Source organism: Balaenoptera musculus, chromosome 1 (genome assembly GCF_009873245.2).
Source record: "Balaenoptera musculus isolate JJ_BM4_2016_0621 chromosome 1, mBalMus1.pri.v3, whole genome shotgun sequence".
In the NCBI taxonomy this organism is placed as follows: domain Eukaryota; kingdom Metazoa; phylum Chordata; class Mammalia; order Artiodactyla; family Balaenopteridae; genus Balaenoptera; species Balaenoptera musculus.
The window spans coordinates 164,007,213-164,030,509 of record NC_045785.1 but is presented as its reverse complement, the minus strand read 5'-3'; the positions used below and the strand labels follow the sequence as shown (position 1 = coordinate 164,030,509).

Below are 23,297 nucleotides of genomic sequence, written 5' to 3'. Positions count from 1 at the left end.
ATGGAAAAAGACAGTTTCCAGCAGTTAGAACTAGAGAAGGGTAGACCTTCCAAGAGGAGGACTCCCAAAAGAGTTATCCATTTTGTTGATGGTGACATTATGGAAGAATATAGCACAGAAGAAGAGGAAGAAAAAGAGGAACAGAGAACAAATTCAACACTTGATCCTGTAAGCTTAGAATATCATTATTAGTGAACATGGGGGCTGAGTGAATGAGAGATTAAGGCAGATGAGATTTGTGGAAAACACAGTTTTAAGCTAATTCCTTGCTCTCCTTGGTTTGCTTTCTACAGCCAAGTACAATCAACGTATAATTTTGATAATCTTAGGTTTCTCATCTATGAGAGAAAATGGAACCTATTACAAAGCATTTTGAAACTTCTACACTGCAGACTCTGCAGTCACCACTCCTGTTATTAATTTATGCTGATTTGGTTTCTCTTTTTTTTTCAGTCTAAACTTTCATGGGGGTCCTACCTATGGTTTTGGGCAGGGCGAATAGCAAGGACCTCATTTTCTAGTAAGTATTGCTAAGGTTATTTTTTTCTGCCTTAAATATAGACTTACAGACCCTCAGAGTTAGATGGGACTTCCAGTGGTTTAATCCACTCCATGGTATTCTGAAGAACTGGTCGCTTCCATATCTACACTTGAACATTCCCGAAGGCATAGAACCTCACATCTTCAGGCAGACCCTGCCATCTTTTCTCAACTCTTTTTAGTAAATTCTATCTTCTATTCTATCTTCTTTTAAAGTTCTTCCCAGTGATCCTAGTTGTCTTTTTAAAGGCCAGACAACACCAGTCCGGATTCCTCTTTCATAGAATTTCAAATATTTGAAGACAATAGTCAGTCCTCCCTGAGGTGATTCTTCACCTGAATAAACTTCCAATTTTTTCTTTTTTCAACTATTGTTACCTGACACAGTTCCAAGTTCCCTTTTCATAATCACTCTATTATAAACAGAATTTTATTGATCCCTCCCAAGGGCATAATGAATGGCCTAAGCGGCTATTTACAAGAGACAAAATACTAAATCTTATTTTGTTTGACTTTCACCAATTTTCTAAAAATCACAATTGCCAACATCTAATTACTCATTTCCTTCTAACTTGCATATGCTTGTGTATGTGATGGGGGGAAACAACTTTAAGAATCTGAGAAAATATAAAATATAGCTCTTAGGAATTGATCTTCATTCATTCATTCAATAAACATTTATTGAGTGCTCATGTATGCTCAGCACTGAGCAGGACCCTGGGACACAAAGACGAATGATAGTCTTTGCTTTCAAGGGCCTTAACATTCAACGGGTAATATAGGCCGGTAAACACGCCTATGATGATAATTTGTTGTTACAGCTTCCATGGCAGGAGGAGTGTAGGGACTACAGACTGGGATACTCAGGAATGGTGACGTACAGAGGAGACATCTTAAGAATGCTATGAAAGTATGTCTGGCCAAGGTCAGCTTGGGGACCATGAAAGTGACCAGGGGGTCTTTAAATCACATTAAAATTAATGATAAGGGAGATTTAGTCAGATGGTATGAGCCCTAAGTGCTTTTTTGTTTTTTTTTTTTAACTTTATTTATTTATTTTTGGCTGTGTTGGGTCTTCGTTTCTGTGCGAGGGCTTTCTCTAGTTGTGGCGAGTGGGGGCCACTCTTCATCACGGTGCGCGGGCCTCTCACTGTCGCGGCCTCTCGTTGCGGAGCACAGGCTCCAGACGCGCAGGCTCAGCAGTTGTGGCTCACGGGCCCAGTTGCTCCGCAGCATGTGGGATCTTCCCAGACCAGGGCTCGAACCCGTGTCCCCTGCATTGGCAGGCAGACTCTCAACCACTGCGCCACCAGGGAAGCCCCCTAAGTGCTTTTTGATCAAGGTGGAAGGTTTGTAATTTGGAAGTTACCTTAGAGACCCAGGTGAATACTGACCTTACCTCAACCAAAATACGTTGGCAGAAGAAATGCTGCCTTCCAGAGACTTCTATGCTTTAGTTAGGGCAAGACTGTTTGAAGAGGTGAAATGTTTTGGAGGGAGGGAGCCTTAGAGATTAGATCAGGTAAAAGAAGCAAAACTCAGTACAGCAATACGAGAGTGTGAAGGAGAACAGGGACTACAGTGATTTCTATGTTGGGCTTTGACTTCAGATGACAAGGGCAGGACACACAGGGAATCAATCTGCCTTCAGGGTTCCAAATGGAACTGTAGCCTGAAAGGGCTTCTGCCTGGGGCTTCCAGATTGTAGTGAAGGCATAAATACGCTAACAGTGTGATCTTTACACAGAGACTTTGGTTAGAGCTGGAACCCAGACGACACTGGTAATTAATTTTTTCCATGTAAGATTCTAGTAGGTCATAAACAGGAAAATTTCCTGAGATTTATTCTAATGTTTTAGAAACTTCTCTTATGCACATGTACTAGGCACTGTGGCAAACAAACAGATTTTACAGAGCTAGAGTATTTTTGAAAGGATAAAGCACATTAAAAAAGAATAGAGAGCATCATTTTGATGCACTGTATGAGCAGTTTCTTCAGAAGTGGAATGAATCACGGGAATCAGAAAGTCCTATAACGGGGGGAGGCACATCAGAAGTCCTATACTTTTACAGGAGAACACCTCTAGGAGAGACATTTTTGGAAACCCCTCATTATTCATGCTAAACCTTTATCCCTAACTCTAACAATCCCTGAGGCTGCAGGCCACCTTGATACTGTGACTGAAGGCAGACAAGAAAGGCCTTAAACTGCTGCTAGGAAGGAGTTTGTTTTGATGCATGGAAGAATTTCTGACATGGGTCTCAGTAACATTGGATTTAATTTTGGGTATACTTTGCAACATACTCACAGCTGATGATCAGATGATACGCATGGGGGTGGGCAACATCTGTTCTGATTGCTCAGGACCTGTTATTAAGTATTTTGAAGATCTCCCCTGATATATTCACCTGGAAAGGATAGTTTACGTGTAATCCTATGTGAAGACAGAAGATTTAACAAATTCCCTTTGAGTCCTAGGACTTTTTGAGAGTCTGGAGCAATTGAAATCTTTTGTCAGCCTTGAAGTTAAGTATAGTAATAGACCATTTGAGGGCAAGTTGAAACTTTTGGCATCTCCACTGAGTCTAAGCTTTAATTATTAATTCAGTTTACCAAAGCGTTTTTCTTTCTTCTAGCATGTGAATTCCTTGGTGGAAGATTTGCTGTCTTCTTTGGTCTTAATCAACCCAAATACCAGTATGTGTTAAATGAGTACTATAGAACACAAAATAAGGTATGTGACCTCCTGATGGGGACACCAAGAGCCCTGAGATGGGAATGTTGGTTGTTCCTGATTTGGGCCCTTACAGAGGAGTATTTTCCCACCTGGTAATTCATGTAACTGCAGTTTCACTGAGCTCCCATGGTCAGACTGACTTCTTTTTCTAATGCCCCTCACCCCATGATGCTTATTCGTATTTGCCTCTCTTGTGTGAAGTTAGAAGGTCATGAGATAGTTCGTAGATGGTAGTCAAGTGTGAAGCCTGAGATCGCATAAAAGGGAAGCTTCTTATAAGGGTGTCTCTACAAGAGGGGGAGATCAGAGGTATTGGGTTTACTGTTAAACATTTCCTTATTCCTCTTTGTATCAGGAAAGTGACAAAGAAAGTGAAGGGAATGGATCAAAGACCCAACCAGCCAATGTTCCCAATGAAAAGTGTCACCTGGAGGCTGGGGGCCGAGAGTATGGAACGAGACAACAGGACATTGCCGAGGGCATTCCTCAGTGGAGTATCTCATCCAGCGAGGGCCTGAAGGCAGATTCCAGCTCCTAATGGGCAGCGGGGCTATTGTTCCCCTGGATCTCTCTTCCTGGGTCATTGATTACCACGGCAATAGCACCACAGGTAGCACTTCTGAGCCAGATCTGACCTTAATTTCTTTGTGATTTATTCTTCAGCAGCCAGGAATTGTAAACAATCATAAGAACAATTGTGGATTCTTTCTCAATATAAATTTTGATTTATAAGCGCAGCAACCCAACTCCACCCCAGTGATATAGGTCCTGTCCATCAGTTGTGGGCTACTAGTATTGACATTTGCACAGTAGTATAAATGCCTTAAGGAACTTGGGCATGGGAGTTTTAAGCTGAAACTCTTTGTCACATGGCGAGGGTATAGAAAAGGACCCTCTGTTCCTCAAAAGAAACTTTGGGTATTATGAAGTCTAAATCCTTTCAGGGTTTGACATAAGCCGTGTGCTTCCCAATAGCTATGTTGGCTTACTTGGGGCTTGCTTTGCAATAAGCAAACATTGCTAATAACTCTGTTTCAACATAGCAGTCTTTGAGAGTTGGGTGCATTTCCCCCCAAACACGTCAAAATAAATAAATAAACAATCTAAGCTCTAGAAAAAGTATTTGGAAAAAGTGAATGATTCTCTCGTGTTTACTTGTCAACAAATTTTCAAAAAACTGTAAAGATCAAACATGGAAATCATACCTGGATAACACAGGTTGTCCTGGCCGAAGGTAGCTGTGATATAGAAAAACACAGGTTTTGCAGTAAAAAGACCTGAGTTCAAGTCTCAATTCTGCTTTTTACTAGTCGTGTGATTTTAAGTGTCTAAATTTCTGAGCCCCAGTCTCTTTCTTTGTAAAATAGGGGTGGCATTTATTTGTTTCTCAAGGGTTACTGTTAAACGAAATGAAATAATAAATGTGAAAACTCTTTTAAAACTGTGAATATTCATTGTTAATGCTTAATTAATGGCTGCTATAGACTGTTATATTGAAGGTCCCCAAAGAACCATGCCTTCTGGAATTCATGTCCTCACATAACCCCACCTACATTGACTCTGGCCTTGGCTATGTTACTTGCTTTGGCCAGTGAGATAGTAGCACATCGGGTGCAACTGGATGCTTGATAAACACTTGCACCAGGGACTTGTCCTCTTAGAAAGCTTCACGTTGTAAAGAAGTTTGCGTTAGCCTTCTGAATGATATGAGGCCACGTGGAGAGAGGACCCCAAGGATGAAAGACCATCTTACGCATTCCAACCCCAGCCATGCTCCCCAGCAAATGCAGCCACATAAGTGACCTCCTCCTGTCCTATGCGTAGCAGATGAACCGATCAGCCAACAGAGTCATAAGAAGCAATGTCATTTTAAGTTGTGGAGTGGTTTGCTATGCGGCCATATAAAACTGAAATAATAACTCTAAGAGAATGGGAAGTTGGAATTGATTTGATATGAAATCAAGGACAGAAGTAGGCCTAGCGAATAACGTGTGGTTAGTTGAATACATGAGGATAAGATAGGTTATCCGGCATAAACAGACAACTCCAAAATCTCAGTGGCTTAAAACAACAAAAGTTTCTTTCCTTCTCATGGGAGGTCCACCATCATTTCAGATGGCTTCCCACCGTGTTCTCCAGGTGCTGGCTCAGTAGCACATGCTCCTTTATCCTATGTTTCCTCCAAACTGATACTCTCAGGGCTGCGGAAGCAGAAGTGAAGTGGATAGTTAAGCACTGGCAATCAATGTCTCCACTAAGAATGAATCATGTCACCTCTGCTTATGTTTCTTCCACCAAAGCAAGTCACATGGCTGCAATTAACTTTTAGGGGTGTGGACCTCCTTAGCTGAGAAAGGGAAACCCTTTCTTCCAGTGGTATAAGGGATAAATTATAAGCTGAAAAGTCACTGCGATACTGGTTTGATCTCAGCTCGGCTGCCTCTTTCTAACCTGGTAGCCCAGGTTACTCAACTTCTCAGTGTTCCCATGTGTAAAACAGGTTTGATGCAGGAATCAAATCCAATTTGAAGTAATTTATGCAACAGAAAAGAATTCTTTGGAAGGATACTGAGGTATCTCGTGGAACCCAAGTGCAGATGTTTCAGTAGGTCTAGAAACTCTGGCAAGCAAATACCTAAGCAGTACTCTGTCTCCATTCCTCATCTTTCTTACACATGAGAAGGATGACCACTCCATAGCTCTTTTATTTTTTAGTATTTATTTATTTATTTTTATTGAGATATAATTGACATATAACATTATATAAGTTTCAGGTATAGAACATAATGATTCTATATTTGTATATACCGTGAAAACATCACCACAATAAGTCTAGTTAACATGCATCACCACACAGAGTTAGGAATTTTTTTTTCTTGTGATGAGAACTTTCAAGACCTACTCTCTTAGGAACTTTCAAATATATAATATTAATAATGGTAATAATATTAATATTTATAACTGGAAGTTTGTACCTTTTGACCCCCTTCATCAGTTTTGCCCACCCCCTATTCCCTACCTCTGGCAACCGCCAATTTGGTTGCTGTATCTATGATTTTGGGTTCTTGTTGTTGGTGGTGGTATTTGTTTATTTGTTTTAGATTCCACATAGTGAGATCATGCAGTATTTGTCTTTCTCTGTCTGACTTAGTTCACTTAGCATAATACCTTTAAGGTCCTTCCATGTTGTCACAAATGGCAAAATTTCCTTTTTTTTAATGGCTAAGCAATATTCCATTGTGTATATATATGCCACATTTTCTTTATCCATTCATTCATTCACCCATGGAGGCTTAGGTTGCTTCCATGTCTTGATTATTGTAAATAATGCTGCAATGAACATGGGGGTGCATGTATCTTTTTGAATTAGTGTTTTCATTTTCTTTGGGTATATACCCAGGAGTGGAATTGCTGGATCATATGGTAGTTCTATTTTTAGTTTTTTGAGGAATCTCCTTACTTTTTTTTCCATAGTGGCTGCACTAACTTAAATTCCCAGCAACAGTGCACAAGAGTTCCCTTTTCTCCACCTCCTCCTCAACACCTGTTATTTCTTGTCTTTTTTTAAAATAGCCATTCTAACTGATGTGGGATGACATTGCATGTGGTTTTGATTTGCATTTCCCTGATGACTAGTTATGTTGAGAACTTTTTCATGTATCTGTTGGCCTTCTTATGTCTTCTTTGCAAAAATATCTATTCAGATTCTCTGCCCACTTTTTTTTTTAACATCTTTATTGGAGTATCATTGCTTTACAATGGTGTGTTAGTTTCTACTTTATAACAAAGTGAATCAGTTATACATATACATATGTCCCCATATCTCTTCCCTCTTGCGTCTCCCTCCCTCTCACCCTCCCTATCCCACCCTTCTAGCTGGTCACAAAGCACCGAGCTGATCTCCCTGTGCTATGCGGCTGCTTCCCACTAGCTATCGGTTTTACATTTGGTAGTGTATATATTTCTATATATACACTACCACTCTTTCACTTTGTCACAGCTTACCCTTCCCCCTCCCCATGTCCTCAAGTCCATTCTCTAGTAGGTCTGCGTGTTTATTCCCGTCTTGCCCCTAGGTTCTTCATGACCATTTTATTTTTTTTAGATTTCATATATATGTGTTAGCATATGGTATTTGTTTTCCTCTTTCTGACTTACTTGACTCTGTATGACAGACTCTAGGTCCATCCACCTCACTACAAATAACTCAATTTTGTTTCTTTTTATGGCTGAGTAATATTCCATTGTATATATGTGTCACATCTTCTTTATCCATTCATCTGTCGATGGACACTTAGGTTGCTTCCATGTCCTGGCTATTGTAAATAGAGCTGCAATGAATATTGTGGTACATGACTCTTTTTGAATTATGGTTTTCTCAGGGTATATGCCCAGTGGTGGGATTGCTGGGTCGTATGATAGTTCTACTTGTAGTTTTTTAAGGAAACTCCATCCTGTTCTCCATAGTGGCTGTATCAATTTACATTCCCACCAACAGTGCAAGAGGGTTCCCATTTCTCCACACCCTCTCCAGCATTTATTGTTTCTAGATTTTTTGGTGATGGCCATTCTGATCGGTGTGAGATGATATCGCATTGTAGTTTTGATTTGCATTTCTCTAATGATTAATGATGTTGAGCATTCTTTCATGTGTTTGTTGGTAATCTGTATATCTTCTTTGGAGAAATGTCTATTTAGGTCTTCTGCCCATTTTTGGATTGGGTCGTTTGTTTTTTTGATATTGAGCTGCTTGTAAATTTTGGAGATTAATCCTTTGTCAGTTGCTTCTTTTGCAAATATTTTCTCCCATTCTGAGGGTTGTCTTTTTGTCTTGTTTATGGTTTCCTTTGCTGTGCAAAAGCTTTTAAGTTTCATTAGGTCCCATTTGTTTATTTTTGTTTTTATTTCCATTTCTCTAGAAGGTGGGTCAAAAAGGATCTTGCTGTGATTTATGTCATAGAGTGTTCTGCTTATGTTTTCCTCTAAGAGTTTTATAGTGTCTGACCTTACATTTAGGTCTTTAGTCCATTTTGAGTTTATTTTTGTGTATGGTGTTAGGGACTGTCCTAATTTCATTCTTTTACATGTAGCTGTCCAGTATTCCCAGCACAACTTATTGAAGGGCTGTCTTTTCTCCATTGTATATTCTTGCCTCTTTTATCAAAAATAAGGTGACCATATGTGCGTGGGTTTATCTCTGGCTTTCTATCCTGTTCCATTGATCTATATTTCTGTTTTTGTGCCAGTACCATACTGTCTTGATTACTTTAGCTTTGTAGTATAGTTTGAAGTCTGGGAGTCTGATTCCTCCAGCTCCATTTTTCGTTCTCAAGATTGCTTTGGCTATTCGGGGTCTTTTGTGTTTCCATACAAATTGTGATATTTTCTGTTCTAGTTCTGTGAAAAATGCCAGTGGTAGTTTGATAGGGATTGCATTGAATCTGTAGATTGCTTTGGGCAGTAGAGTCATTTTCACAGTGTTGATTCTTCCAGTCCAAGAACATGGTATATCTCTCCATCTATTTGTATCACCTTTAATTTCTTTCATCAGTGTCTTGTAATTTTCTGCATACAAGTCTTTTGTCTCCTTAGGTGGGTTTATTCCTAGATATTTTATTCTTTTTGTTGCAATGGTAAATGGGAGTGTTTCCTTAATTTCACTTTCAGATTTTTCATCATTAGTGTATAGGAATGCAAGAGATTTCTGTGCATTAATTTTGTATCCTGCTACTTTACCAAATTCATTGATTAGCTCTAGTAGTTTTCTGGTAGCATCTTTAGGATTCTCTATGTATAGTATCATGTCATCTGCAAACAGTGACAGCTTTACTTCTTCTTTTCCCATTTGGATTCCTTTTATTTCTTTTTCTTCTCTGATTGCTGTGGCTAGGACTTCCAAAACTATGTTGAATAATAGTGGTGAGAGTGGGCAACCTTGTCTTGTTCCTGATCTTAGTGGAAATGGTTTCAGTTTTTCACCATTGAGGACAATGTTGGCTGTGGGTTTGTCATATACGGCCTTTATTTTGTTGAGGTAAGTTCCCTCTATGCCTACTTTCTGGAGGGTTGTTATCATAAATGGGTGTTGAATTTTGTTGAAAGCTTTCTCTGCATCTATTGAGATGATCATATGGTTTTTCTCCTTCAATTTGTTAATATGGTGTATCACATTGATTGATTTGCATATATTGAAGAATCCTTGCATTCCTGGGATAAACCCCACTTGATCATGGTGTAGGATCCTTTTAATGTGCTGTTGGATTCTGTTTGCTAGTATTTTGTTAAGGATTTGTGCATCTATGTTCATCTGTGATATTGGCCTGTAGTTTTCTTTCTTTGTGACATCTTTGTCTGGTTTTGGTATCAGGGTGATGGCCTCGTAGAATCAGTTTGGGAGTGTTCCTCCCTCTGCTATAGTTTGGAAGAGTTTGAGAAGGATAGGTGTTGGCTCTTCTCTAAATGTTTGATAGAATTCTCCTGTGAAGCCATCTGGTCCTGGGCTTTTATTTGTTGGAAGATTTTTAATCACAGTTTCCATTTCAGTGCTTGTGATTGGTCTGTTCATTTTTTCTTTCTGGTTCAGGCTTGGAAGGTTGTGCATTTCTAAGAATTTGTCCGTTTCTTCCAGGTTGTCCATTTTATTGGCATATAGTTGCTTGTAGTAATCCCTCATGATCCTCTGTATTTCTGCAGTGTCACTTGTTACTTCTCCTTTTTCATTTCTAATTCTATTGATTTGAGTCTTCTCCCTTTTTTTCTTGATGAGTCTGGCTAATGGTTTATCAATTTTGTTTATCTTCTCAAAGAACAAGCTTTTAGTTTTATTGATCTTTGCTATCGTTTCCTTCATTTCTTTTTCATTTATTTCTGATCTGATCTTTATGATTTCTTTCCTTCTGCTAACTTTGGGGGTTTTTTTTTTGTTCTTCTTTCTCTAATTGCTTTAAGGTTAGGTTGTTTATTTGAGATGTTTCTTGTTTCTTATTGTATTGCTATAAACTTCCCTCTTGGAACTGCTTTTGCTGCATCCCATAGGTTTTGGGTCATCATGTTTTCATTGTCATTTGTTTCTAGGTATTTTCTGATTTCCTCTTTGATTTCTTCAGTGATCTCTTGCTTATTAAGTAGTGTATTGTTTAGCCTCCATGTGTTTGTATTTTTTACAGATTTTTTTCCCTGTAATTGATATCTAGTCTCATAGCATTGTGGTCAGAAAAGATACTTGATAGGATTTCAGTTTTCTCAAATATACGAAGGCTTGATTTGTGACCCAAGATATGATCTATCCTGGAGAATGTTCCATGAACACTTGAGAAGAAAGTGTATTCTGTTGTTTTTGGATGGAATGTCCTATAAATATCAATTAAGTCCATCTTGTTTAATGTATCATTTAAAGCTTGTTTTTCCTTATTTATTTTCATTTTGGATGATCTGTCCATTGGTGTAAGTGAGGTGTTGAAGTCCCCCACTTTGATTGTGTTACTGTCAATTTCCCCTTTTATGGCTGTTACTATTTGCCTTATGTATTGAGGTGCTCCTATGTTGGGTGCATAAATATTTACAATTGTTATATCTTCTTCTTGGATTGATCCCTTGATCATTTTGTAGTGTCCTTCTTTGTCTCTTGTAATAGTCTTTATTTTAAAGTCTATTTTGTCTGATATGAGAATTGCTACTCCAGCTTTCTTTTGATTTCCATTTGCATGGAATATCTTTTTTCAACCCCTCACTTTCAGTCTGTATGTGCCCCTAGGTCTGAAGTGGGTCTCTTGTAGACAGCATATATACGGGTCTTGTTTTGTATCCAGTCTATGTCTTTTGGTTGGAGCATTTAATCCATTTACATTTAAGGTAATTATCGATATGTATGTTCCTATTACCATTTTCTTAATTGTTTTGGGTTTGTTATTGTAGGTCTTTTCCTTCTCTTGTGTTTCCTGCCTAGAGAAGTTCCTTTAGCATTTGTTGTAAAGCTGGTTTGATGGTGCTGAATTCCTTTAGCTTTTGCTTGTCTGTAAAGGTTTTAATTTCTCCGTCGAATGTGAATGAGATCCTTGCTGGGTAGAGTAATCTTGGTTGTAGGTTTTTCCCTTTCATCACTTTAAATATGTCCTGTCACTCCCTTCTGGCTTGCAGAGTTTCTGCTGAAAGATCAGCTGTTAATCTTATGGGGATTCCCTTGTATGTTATTTGCTATTTTTCCCTTGCTGCTTTTAATATTTTTTCTTTGTATTTAATTTTTGATAGTTTGATTAATATGTGTCTTGGTGTGTTTCTCCTTGGATTTATCCTGTGTGGGACTCTCTGTGCTTCCTGGACTTGATGAACTATTTCCTTTCCCATATTAGGGAAGTTTTCAACTATAATCTCTTCAAATATTTTCTCAGTCCCTTTCTTTTTCTCTTCTTCTTCTGGGACCCCTATAATTCGAATGTTGGTGCATTTAATATTGTCCCAGAGGTCTCTGAGACTGTCCTCAATTCTTTTCATTCTTTTTTCTTTATTCTGCTCTGCAGTAGTTACTTCCATTATTTTATCTTCCAGGTCACTTATCCGTTCTTCTGCCTCAGTTATTCTGCTATTGATCCCTTCTAGAGAATTTTAAATTTCATTTATTGTTTTGTTCATGATTGTTTGTTTGCTCTTTAGTTCTTCTAGGTCCTTGTGAAACGTTTCTTGTATTTTCTCCATTCTATTTGCAAGATTTTGGATCATCTTTACTATCATTATTCTGAATTCTTTTTCAGGTAGACTGCCTATTTTCTCTTCATCTGTTAGGCCTGGTGGGTTTTTATCTTGCTCCTTCATCTGCTGTGTGTTTCTTTGTCTTCTCATTTTGCTTAACTTACTGTGTTTGGGGTCTCCTTTTCATGGGCTGCATGTTCATAGTTCCCGTTGTTTTTGGTGTCTGCCCCCAGTGGGTAAGGTTGGTTCAGTGAGTTGTGTAGGCTTCCTGGTGGAGGGGACTAGTGCCTGTGTTCTGGTGGATGAGGCTGGATCTTGTCCTTCTGGTGGGCAGGTCCACGTCTGGTGGTGTGTTTTGGGGTGTCTGTGACCTTTTTATGATTTTAGGCAGCCTCTTGGCTAATGGGTGGGGTTTTGTTCCTGTCTTGCTAGTTGTTTGACATAGGGTGTCCAGCACTGTAGCTTGCTGGTCGTTGAGTGGAGCTGGGTCTTGGCGTTGAGATGGAGATCTCTGGGAGATTTTCGCCATTTGATGTTACATGGAGCTGGGAGGTCTCTGGTGGACCAATGTCCTGAACTTGGCTCTCCCACCTCAGAGGCACAGCCCTGATGCCTGGCTGGAGCACCAAGAGCCTGTCATCCACACGGCTTCACCAATGCTGGGAGGACAGAGTCCCTGCAGACGCCGACTTCATCTTCAGGGTGCTTTTAGATGAGGAATTTGCATAGGATTTCTTCTTTTCCCTTAATCTGTTTTCACCTCTCCCTCTGTCTCTTCAAGACCGTTTTTGGATCCTGACTGGACAGGACTTAAAGGAGAGGCTGCCCTTCTCCTACGAGTCTCTTCCTGCCCCTCTCTGCCCACTTTTAATTGAATTGTTTGGGGGTTTTTTGCTCTTGAGTTAAATGAATTCTTTATATATTTTCAGTATTAATCCCTTATCAGATATATGGTTTGCAAGTAGTTTTTCCCATTTGGTAGGTTGTCTTTCATTTTGTTGATGGTTTCCTTTGCTGTGTAGAAGCTTTTTAATTTGATGTAGTCCCACTTGTTTATTCTTGCTTTCAGTGTATTTGCTTTTGGTGTCAAATCCATAGATCTTTATAATTCACCTATCATGTGACCACCCTTCAGTACCAATTTCAAACATACAAAAAAATAGAATCTGAGTAGCCCTTTTTGTTCAGGTGACCATCCCTCATCCAATCATTTGTGACCAGGAAGGTGGAGTCATGTGGTAGCAACATACTTATAGGACCTGTTTCTGGATGAGTATGGTTCTCAGTAAAAGGGGATTAAAGTGAGTGAGGTAGACACAGCCCATGACTATTCTAAGAATAAGAGGTGAAAATTGAGGAAAAGCACATGGCTTTAATTAGGTACTCAAATCATTGAATCAATTATAATTAGTAATATTGATGAAAATCATGGTTTCAAGGAGTCTGAATGGTTTGTCTCCATTAAGGAGTCAGTCTTAGTTCTTCATCCAAAAGGCCCTGCTAGTCCAATTTCAAAATGAGGTAACTCTGAGAGCTTTATGACATGTCAGAAGAAGTGGCGAAGTCTACCAGTGAAGCATTGGTTACCTGCATCTCAGGTGTCAGGCCATACTAAAACTTTGTTTCTGGTTTATTTGCTATTTTGCTTCAGAATAGATCCTGTGATGAACTCTTTTTAACTTTTCTCAATTAAATGGTACCCTGGAAGATAACTACTTATTGCTGATTCTAGAGAACTAGGCAAACCAAAGTGTGATATTCATACGAGTAAATTTTATCTAGTAAATGTTTTACTCTTAATCTAATTTTCTTTTCCACTAAAAAAAGGAAGATCACCTTGTCTTAAGGTCAGTTGCCATATGCAGTCAATTGAATCTCGAACTAAATATAATAAGGAAAACAAATGGAAACCAATGCCCAGATATTATCAGCCTGTGGCTGCAAGAGAAGTTCACATTTCCCTTAATATTAAAACTAATTCATTCCTTTAATATTAATTGGGCACGTAGTATGTGCCAGTTATTTGATAAAAGAAATTTTTACTTACTGAGGTATGGGGAAGTCATTCTGGCTTATACATGAGTTAACTTGAATTTTATGCTAACTACAACAGCCTATTTGTGGCCTATCAAACATACATTGTACATCTGCTTTAATTATTAAAGAAAAGGGTGCATTGACCAGAAGTAAAGAATGTCCATGTTAAAAATAAAGATTAAATGTCCCTCCTCCTGGGATGCCAATACTGGTATTCCTTCACTGATAAGACTCCCTTCCCAGGTGCCAAGGCCATACTGACTCACCATGTACGTGCTGATCTGTTTCTTGAAACCCTGAAGGAATGTATCCGACTTGTTTAATGTTCTTTTTCTGACAAGACATAAAACTGTGCTGAAAACCATGCTTCTCTGGAGCAGTTCCTCAGAATTATCTGAGAGGCTGTTTTCTGGCCTATAGTCCTTAATTTGGCTGAAATAAAACTCTTTTCTATTCCTATTATAGATTGTTTATTGATTATTTTCATGGACATACTGTTACCTATCAACCAAACAGACAAAAATCTCTGCACTCCTATTGGCCTTAAGTTCGAGATAGCTAAATTATAAGGACATCCAGTCTTTCCGTGGCCAGCCTCTCAAATGGTCCCCAATAATCTTTACCTCCTGGTATTCACATGCCATGTAGCCTCTCTCATACTGAACCAGGGTGGTCTATGTGACCTCCAGAATATGTCAGAAGTGATGTATGACACTCTCAGATTGTTATAAGAGACTCTATGGCTTCTCTTTTGGTCTCTCTCTTTTACTCTCTTGGCTCACTTGCTCTGGGGGGAGCCAGCTGTCACCTTGTGAGAATCTTGCAGCCTGTGGAGAGGTCCATTTGGTAAAGAACTAAGGTCTCCTGCGGACAGCCAGTGAGGAATGAAGGAATTTCCACAGGTCTATTTTCCCCCAAGAGCCAACCATGGTGTCCCCAATCCTCTGAACCGGGTCCTGGCCCAGTACTGGTCCCGGGGTGGGTCAGATTCCGCCTTGCTCCAGAAAATGCGCAGGACCGGCAGACACAGTATTAATACACACACCTCCCTTCAGCCCTAACCACCAACCCAGTCTTCAGCGTGGAGGGGGCCCACGCCCTGAAGTCACCCTGAGGCAGCAGGGGCTAACTAGTCAATCAGTCCCCTTCGGACTTGCCGCCTGACGAGACCCCAGGCTTCTCCTGCAGAACCACAGCTCTCGGGCTTCCCTGGTGGTGCAGTCGTTGAGAATCCACCTGCCAATGCAGGGGACACGGGTTCGAGCCCTGGTCTGGGAAGATCCCACATGCCACGGAGCAACTGGGCCCGTGAGCCACAACTACTGAGCCTGCGCGTCTGGAGCCTGTGCTCCGCAACAAGAGAGGCCGCGATAGTGAGAGGCCCGCGCGCCGCGATGAAGAGTGGCCCCCGCTTGCCGCAACTGGAGAAAGCCCTCGCACAGAAACGAAGACCCAACACAGCCAAAAATAAATAAATAAAACTAAATTAAAAACCACAGCTGTCGTGTCTCTTATTAGAGGACAACCCCCCCCCCCCCCCCGCCAGCCTGCCCTTCCCCACCCTTGGCCATGCAGTCCAGTATCCTCCAGCTCTGCCTTCAAGGGGAATATGCGCATTTGTGTAGATTAAGCCTTGTCCCTGGACATTCTACTGTCGTGACCTGGCCTCTCCCAACCCTTGCTGTGTCCCAGATCCCGGGCCATCCCCAGCTGCTCGGCACCCGCATGCGCAGTACGCATGCCCTCCGCAGACCTGGGAAGGCGGGGGCGTCCAGGCCTGGGGAGGTCTGCACAGTCACCACAGCAACCCCTCACCCCCATCACTCTGAGTGGGCAGAAGCAAGTTGGCGACAGTCCACATCTGAGCTTGCTGCCTGATTGGCTCCAGGCTTCTCCTGCAACCAGGGCTCCCGATGACTCTTAACCTGAGGATTCCCTGGCCCGCCCGCCGGCCCCGCCCCTCTCCACCCCCCAAGGCATTCAGGTAAGCTTGAGCTCTATTCCCCACTGGGGAGGCTAGGGTTTGCTATTAGGCGTACGACTTGTCCCCCAAGAGTCCCCTCCTGTGTCCCAGCCTCTCCAGACCCTTTTCCTGTTTCAGATCCCTGGCTACCCGGAACCACACAGGTGCCTGGGCAGTACACACCTTTTCAGGAGGCCTTGGGAAGCTGGGGCCCTTCAGGCCTCTGATGGCATAGCCTGGCCTAACCACTCGGATATACACCTCTTTGGAGGGGGCCCACCTGAAATGCATTTGATACTGGGCTGCAAAGGTAGCAACAGTAATTCCCTAATTTGGTTTTGTGGCTGATGGGGCCCTGGGCCTCTCCAGGAACAAGGACTCCCCCATTGCATGTCATTTCTGGAAGCTCTGCTCCCATCAATCAAGACTTGAGAGTTCCTGGGGTGAATGGCTTCAGGTTAACGGGAGGCTTGTGCGGGAGCTGCACGCTGACAGGGTGTTTTTATTTATTTATTTATTTATTTATTTATTTATTATTAAAAAAAATTTTTTTTTAAACATCTTTATTGAAGTATAATTGCTTTACAATGGTGTGCTAGTTTCTGCTTTACAACAAAGTGAATCAGCTATACATAAACGTATATCCCCATATCTCCTCCCTTTTGCATCTCCCTCCCACCCTCCCTATCCCACCCCTCTAGGTGGACACAAAGCACCGAGCTGATCTCCCTGTGCTATGCGGCTGCTTCCCACTAGCTATCTATTTTACAGTTGGTAGTGTATATATGTCCATGCCACTCTCTCACCCAGACAGGGTGTTTTTAGATGATCTTCCTCCAGCCCCAGTATGACTGCAGCTTCAGCCAACGACAGTTGCCTGCCACCGCACCGGATACCCTGAGCCCGAACCTTGCAGCTAAGCCACTCCTGGGCTCCTGCCTCAGAGAAACTGTGACATAATAAATGTTTGTTGTTTTGAGCTGCTAATACTGGGGGAATTTTTTACATAGCAATGAATAACTAATAGGTTTTTTATTCCTAAGTATGCATAAGGACTCCAAAGGTACTCACCCAAGAATCACAGAGCTCCCAGAGGGCCAGAATTTGGCCTTACTCCTCAAGGCTAGGCTGATGTTGCTGGGATGTATCAGTTATTCCTCCTGTCTTATTGTGTTGTGTTGGGACTTATCCAGGCAACCAGCTCCTGCAAGTTTAGTCCGGCTGTTTCATTTGCCACCACTGTTCATTCCTGTATTTTCCACCTGCTTATTTACCCAGGTGGATCTTCAGTAGACCAGGAAAACACTTCTCTGATATATTGGTCATGAGCATCCCCACCAAAAAAAAAGAAAAAAAAAAGAGCCTCCTAGAAAGTACAACTCTTTAGTGATATTACAGACCCATAGCCATTTTCCCCAAAGCACAATCATAATGTCAAATTGACTTAGTAGGAAGGGATTCTACCATTAGCCATACTCTATACCCAGTACACTCCCCGCCAACAATCTAGACAAAGATATAATGCTTGTCAGCAGTCCAGACCTCCCCCCTTGTATAGTGGGTTTCCTCTTGGACCTTTATTGTCCTTTCATGCCACCTAAGCTTGGTCAGTACCGTCTCTGTTCATTCTACCCCATGTTTTTTATCTTTGAACCTTGGAGAAGGAGTTCCAATCCTAGTCCTTTTCCTCCCAGGAGGCATCTCTGCCTTCTGTAGATTTATGGATACAAAACAGTATGTGGAGAAAAAGGATTGCCCGGTTCTATCTGGCAGCTTCCAAGAGCCAATGATACGTTGGGGAAGGGCTAACTAACTTCCCCTCCCGATGATATTTAAACCCTAAATTCTTGCCAGCCAAAAATATCCCCAATTAACAAATTATGTAGCAAAAGCCTGTTGATTTAATCAATAAACTAAATTTAAATGATTCTCCTGATTCTTGATGTTTTAGGTTATTACCACCACACTTCCTTGTGTGTAAAGTAGGCAAATTAAAGTTAATTTCATTATTTTTCTTTTCTAATGATGGAGTCACCCTAAACCTTAACCTTTAGTGCAGAAATTCAAGAAGTCTGAAGTGATCAGAGAAGCTCTCTGGCAAATGCACGCAGGCATCTACCCTTTATCTCCATATCTCCAAACATCATTTAAGCATCTTCCCCTGGATGAACAGCCTGCCAAGAATTGTTTGGGTCTTTTTCATCTTTGCAGGCTTGTTGGTGATGATACCTTTCAGTTATTCCTGTAAAAGTTTCTACCCTCTGCCAAATTGCACCATCTCCAACCACAAGATATAATTATTTCTTATACCTACAGCAAAATGAAATCAACCACACCCTTAACCATTTTGATTCTCAGGCAACTTATGCAGGCTTGCCAAGAGCTAGCAAACACAATAGTCAGCTTTTCAGGCAAAAGAGGGGGAAAAATTGATGAAATCTCTTTAGGGAAAATCTTCTGTGTACGATTTCATTTATGTTGGGGACAAAGTGGGAGTGACATCAGTCTGAATTTAATTTGGGTGGACAGTATTTACACGGAGAAAGAGAAGATTAAGGTCCCCCAACAAATCATTTGAAAGGAAGTGGATACAATTTACCTGACACATTTAGTTTGTCATCTTCAAGGCTGCCTCGGGCTGAACAGCTGTATAAATCAGGGCAAAGTGGTAGAAATGAAATTCTATCCAGAATTGAGCGAATTTCGGTATAAAATGTGTCCTAAGATAAATATTTCATGATGGTCTCCAGTTGTCTTGGGGAAAAGAATTAATTTCAGTGACAGAGCAAGATGACCCCCAAGAACAAGATGGCTCCCAAGAATGTGTTGATGGTGGGAGAACGCACATCTTCATCTTCAGATTCTAAGAAAGGTAGCTCTTGAAACTTTATATACAAACTTTATTAATGTTAATTTTAAGCAGTTGATTGAAATGTCAGTCTTCCTCATTGGCTCATGTGATGGTTAGTTTTCTGTGTCAACTTGGCTAGGCTCTAATGCCCAGTTATTTAATCAAACATTAATCCAGGTGTTACTACGAAGGTATTCTGCAGATGTGGTTAACATCTAAAAATCAGTTGACTTTACGTAAAGGAAATTACTCTCAATAATGTGGATGAGCCTCATCCAGTCGGTTGAAAGGCCATAAGAGAACAAACTGGGGTTCCTCAAGGAGGAAGGAACTCTGCCTCACGACTGCAGCATCAAATGCACCCTGAGTTTCCAGCCTGCCGGCCTGCCCGACAGACTGTGGACCTGCCAGCCTCCACCACTGCGTAAGACAATCCCTTGAAATAAATCCCTTCCATTCTCTTTCTCTGGAGAACCTTGACTGATACATCTAGTATCCAACATACATTTAGGAAGTTACTGCTACTGTATTTAGCTAACTATTACACCGCCAGTGGGTCGGTGCTTCCATTATGCAATGTGCAGGAACAGCTCTCTTCTCTGCTTCACGTTGTTTCATGCAGTCCCGATTTAAACACACTTAAACGTTTACAATCTTATGCAGAAAACTGTCATCTTGGCTCCCCATTGCTTCCAAATGAAGTTCAGCATCCTAATATTTATGAAGAAGTACCTGGGCTGGAGTTCACTCCTCTCACAGATTAACTGTGATCACATAGAACTGCATAACTGAGAACTAAAAGTCCTCCATTCAGTTGACTCGGGGACAATGAGTGGATGAAATACCCAGCGGATCCCAACAGAGTCTTAAAGCGAATGGGAAGGGAGCATATCTTGGTGTTTAAAGGGAAAGCTTAGTGAGTATTCAAGAGCCAGGAAACCTAGATTTCAATTCCAGTTTCTCCGGTCATTAGCTGTAGCCATAGATAGGCCAAGCATCAGGCTTGTCCTCAAAATGAGGATAATAAAAAACCACCCACCCCCAAGAATGGTGAGAATCAATTGATATCCGAACTTGAGATGCAAAAGTGTTCCAGGAAGGGAGACCCCTTCCAGGGCCCAAGGGTGGGCTCTTGTCTAACACTCAGAAATGAATTGTCTGAGAGACACACGTACTGACAAAGCAAAAGACTTTATTGGGAAGGGGCGCCTGGGCGGAGAGCAGCAGCGTAAGGGACCCCAGGAGAACTGCTCTGCCACGTGGCTCACAGTCTTAGGTTTTATGGTGATGGAGTTAGTTTCTGGGTTGTCTCTGGCCACTCATCTTGCTTGGCCCATATTCAGTCTGACTCAGGGTCCTTCCTGGTGGCGCTCGCATCTCTCAGCCAAGATGGATTCCAGTGAGAAGGATTCTGGGAGGTTGGTAGGACATATTATGGGCTGGCATCTCCTCCCTCCTTTCGGCCCCTCCCAGATTCTCCTGATTAGTTTTCGGTGGCAGCACCGTGTTCCTTATGGGGACCTGTTGCTGCGAGACAACTCATGCGAGTGGTTATCCTTGTGCCTGGCCAAGGCGGGTGGTTTCAGTCAACGCTTCCCTAACAAAAGCACCATTCAAAGTTCTATTCATAAGCTTCCATCAGTGTTACCTTATTCCCTTTGGTCCCCTCAACCCCTGTGGGATAATACCCAGAAGCAGGAACCTGTACAGTGAGAATGTATACTAAAGATTTTTCCTATGCTCTCCTCTGCTTTAGTTCCTGCTAGAGTTATGACTCTATGGAAAAGGGAATATTGTATATTTAACACCTCCAGACGACACACACATTTATATGCAGCCATGGATGGTTCAATTTAGCTGCTATCTACTGAGATGTGTCATTGTGTGGAAAACAGAAATATGACCCCGGTTGCTGCCCTCAGGAAAGCGGGATCTTGTTGAGATAGATGGTACAATTCTATACCAAGGGCAGCTAAGCTGAGGGGCCTGGCCAGGAATGTGCTCCCAGGAACTGCTGTCAGAGAGCTGTCAATGGGCAGGTCCTTGTCTGCTGGGATCAGACTCCACGTGAAGGAGGGAGACAGTACCAACAATGAAAGAGGATTTGTCCAGAGAGCAATGAGCCCAAGGAGATGGATGATGGGATATTCTTAACTTTGAAAGGAAGAGTCATGGTTTCACAAGAGGATGGATTAGGAACTCCATTCTGAGTCAGATTAAAATGGAGAGGTTTCCTCTCAACTGGTTCCCAAGCACTCAGCAACTTTTATCTTTCCCTAGAAAGATAGGAAGGGAAGGTAGAAAGGGAAGTTAAGCTCTTCACCCCCTGTGATATTGCAATTTATTATAAAAAATATATATTTTGTCTTTGTCCCCATTTCTGGCACAGAGATCCTAAAACCCTTGGAATTTCCTGTGATGAGAGGGATAAAGGCGCCTTGTGTTATATTAACAAGGTGGCTTTTGGACCCACCTAAGTATAGGGCCTGGTTACCAGAAGGACCGGCCATGTGATTAGCGGATTGGAACTTTCAGCCCCACCACATACCCCTTGCTTCCATACCCCACCTGAGACTCCCAGGGAGGGGAGAGTTCAATCACCAATGCCCAATGACTTAATCAATCATGCCTATGTAATGAAGCCTCCTTAAAAACTCCTGAACTACAGGGTTCAGAGAGCTGCGACATTGTGAACACGTGGAGATATGGGGAGAGTGACAAGCTCAGAGAGCATGCAAGCTGCACGCCCCTCCCCATAGCTTAACCTATGCATCTCGTCCATCTGGCTGTTCCTGAGTTACAACCTTTTATAATAAACCAGTAATCTGGTAAGTAAAAATGTTTCTCTGGGTTCTGTGAGCCGCTCTAGCAAATTAATGGAACCCAAGAACGGGGTCATTGGAACCTGCCACCTATAGCCAGTTAGAAGCACAGGGGGCAAGCAGCAGAAAGGGATGGGCAATCTTGTAGGACTGAGCCCTTAGGCTGCGGGATCCAACGCCATCTCCAGCTGGATAGTGTCAGAAGTGAGTTGAATTGTAGGACAACCAGCTGGTGTCGGGGAATTGCTTAGTGTGGGGGAAAAAACCCATATGCTGGCATTGCATGCAGAATCATACCACTCCTTGGGGGTGTGAAGGAGCCTCCTGCCTGAGGTGGGAGGAGATCTGAGAGAAGAGGGCAGGATTAGACATATGGAGTCTTAAACCCTCCGGCTGATCCTAGTTTAAGAAAGATACACAAATCACCTGCATATTAATTAGAAATCCAGAGAGGAAGAAAGAGCACTGTATAAGGAATTGTGAAAATTAGATTCTAGTCCTGATTCTGCTACTAGAAAGTTCTATGACTTTGGAAAAGTCATTTAATATCTCTGTTGCAGGAAGGGGCACTCGGTCCAGGGCCTGAGAGTGGGCTCTTATCTGGCACTCGGGAATGAATTGTCCGACAGACACACGTACTGACAAAACAAAAGACTTCACTGGGAAGGGGAGCCCAGGTAGAGAGCAGCAGGGTAAGGGACCCCGGGAGAACTGCTCTGCCACGTGGCTCACAGTCTCAGGTTTTATGGTGATGGGGTTAGTTTCTGGGTTGTCTCTGGCCAATCATCTTGCTTGGTCCATATTTGGTCTGACTCAGTGTTCTTCCTGGTTGCGCACGCATCTCTCAGCCAAGGCACATCTCTCAGCCAAGATGGATTCCAGCGAGGATTCTGGGAGGTTGGTAGGACATATTATGGGCTGGCGTCTCCTCCCTCCTTTTGGCCCCTCCCTAATTCTCCCCGTTAGTTTTCAGTGGCAGCACTATGTTCCTTATGGGGACCTCTTGTTGTGAGACAACTCATGCAAGTGATTATCATCGGGCCCGGCCAAGGTAGGCGGTTTCAGTTAATGCTTCCCTAACATCTCTGGGCCTGGTTTTCTAATCTATGAAGTGAGGAGTTTGGACTAAGTTAGCTTTGGGGGAAAAAAAACGTTCTTCTGAATATTAATAAATTTTATATATAAGGAAGGTCTGAGAAACTTAATTTAAGAAAATGAAGGAAAGTTCTCTGCTGCAGAAGGTGACTTGTCAAGATGTTTAATATGTTACTGTGCATTGTGAAGCTCCAAAAGGCAGATATAGTATACAGTATTTCCCAAGGTATTTGCTTATAAAATCACATGTGCATGGAGCATTTCAATCAGTAGTGATCTGAGGAACTTACTTTGAGAAACGCTAAACTAGATAATCTGTAAAGTGTCTTTTAATTCTAATATTCTTTTTTTTTTAACATCTTCACTGGAGTATAATTGCTTTACAATGTTGTGTTAGTTTCTGCTTTATAACAAAGTGAATCAGCTATATGTATACATATATCCCCATATCCTCTCCCTCTTGTGCCTCCCTCCCACCCTCCCTATCCCACCCCTCTAGGTCATCACAAAGCATCGAGCTGATCTCCCTGTGCTATGCAGCTGCTTCCCACTAGCTATCTATTTTA

At 41.8% G+C, this 23,297-nt stretch overlaps 1 protein-coding gene across 1 annotated transcript; it reads left to right on the top strand.

Annotated features, from left to right (window-relative positions):
* Positions 1–3,816, top strand: FAM177B (family with sequence similarity 177 member B). The gene is made up of 4 exons (XM_036828424.1): positions 1–168; positions 454–520; positions 3,178–3,275; positions 3,634–3,816. The coding sequence occupies exons 1-4, from the start codon at positions 1–3 to the stop codon at positions 3,814–3,816; spliced, it is 516 nt and encodes a 171-aa protein (XP_036684319.1).
* The last annotated feature ends 19,481 nt before the right edge of the window (positions 3,817–23,297 follow it).

Bases quoted from the DNA above. Each gene is read 5' to 3' on its own strand.
- FAM177B (XM_036828424.1), top strand. From the start codon at position 1: ATGGAAAAAGACAGTTTCCAGCAGTTAGAACTAGAGAAGGGTAGACCT. The intron at 169-453 runs GTAAGCTTAGAA...TTTTTTTTTCAG, and splicing joins CAAATTCAACACTTGATCCT to TCTAAACTTTCATGGGGGTC. The intron at 3,276-3,633 runs GTATGTGACCTC...TCTTTGTATCAG, and splicing joins ACTATAGAACACAAAATAAG to GAAAGTGACAAAGAAAGTGA.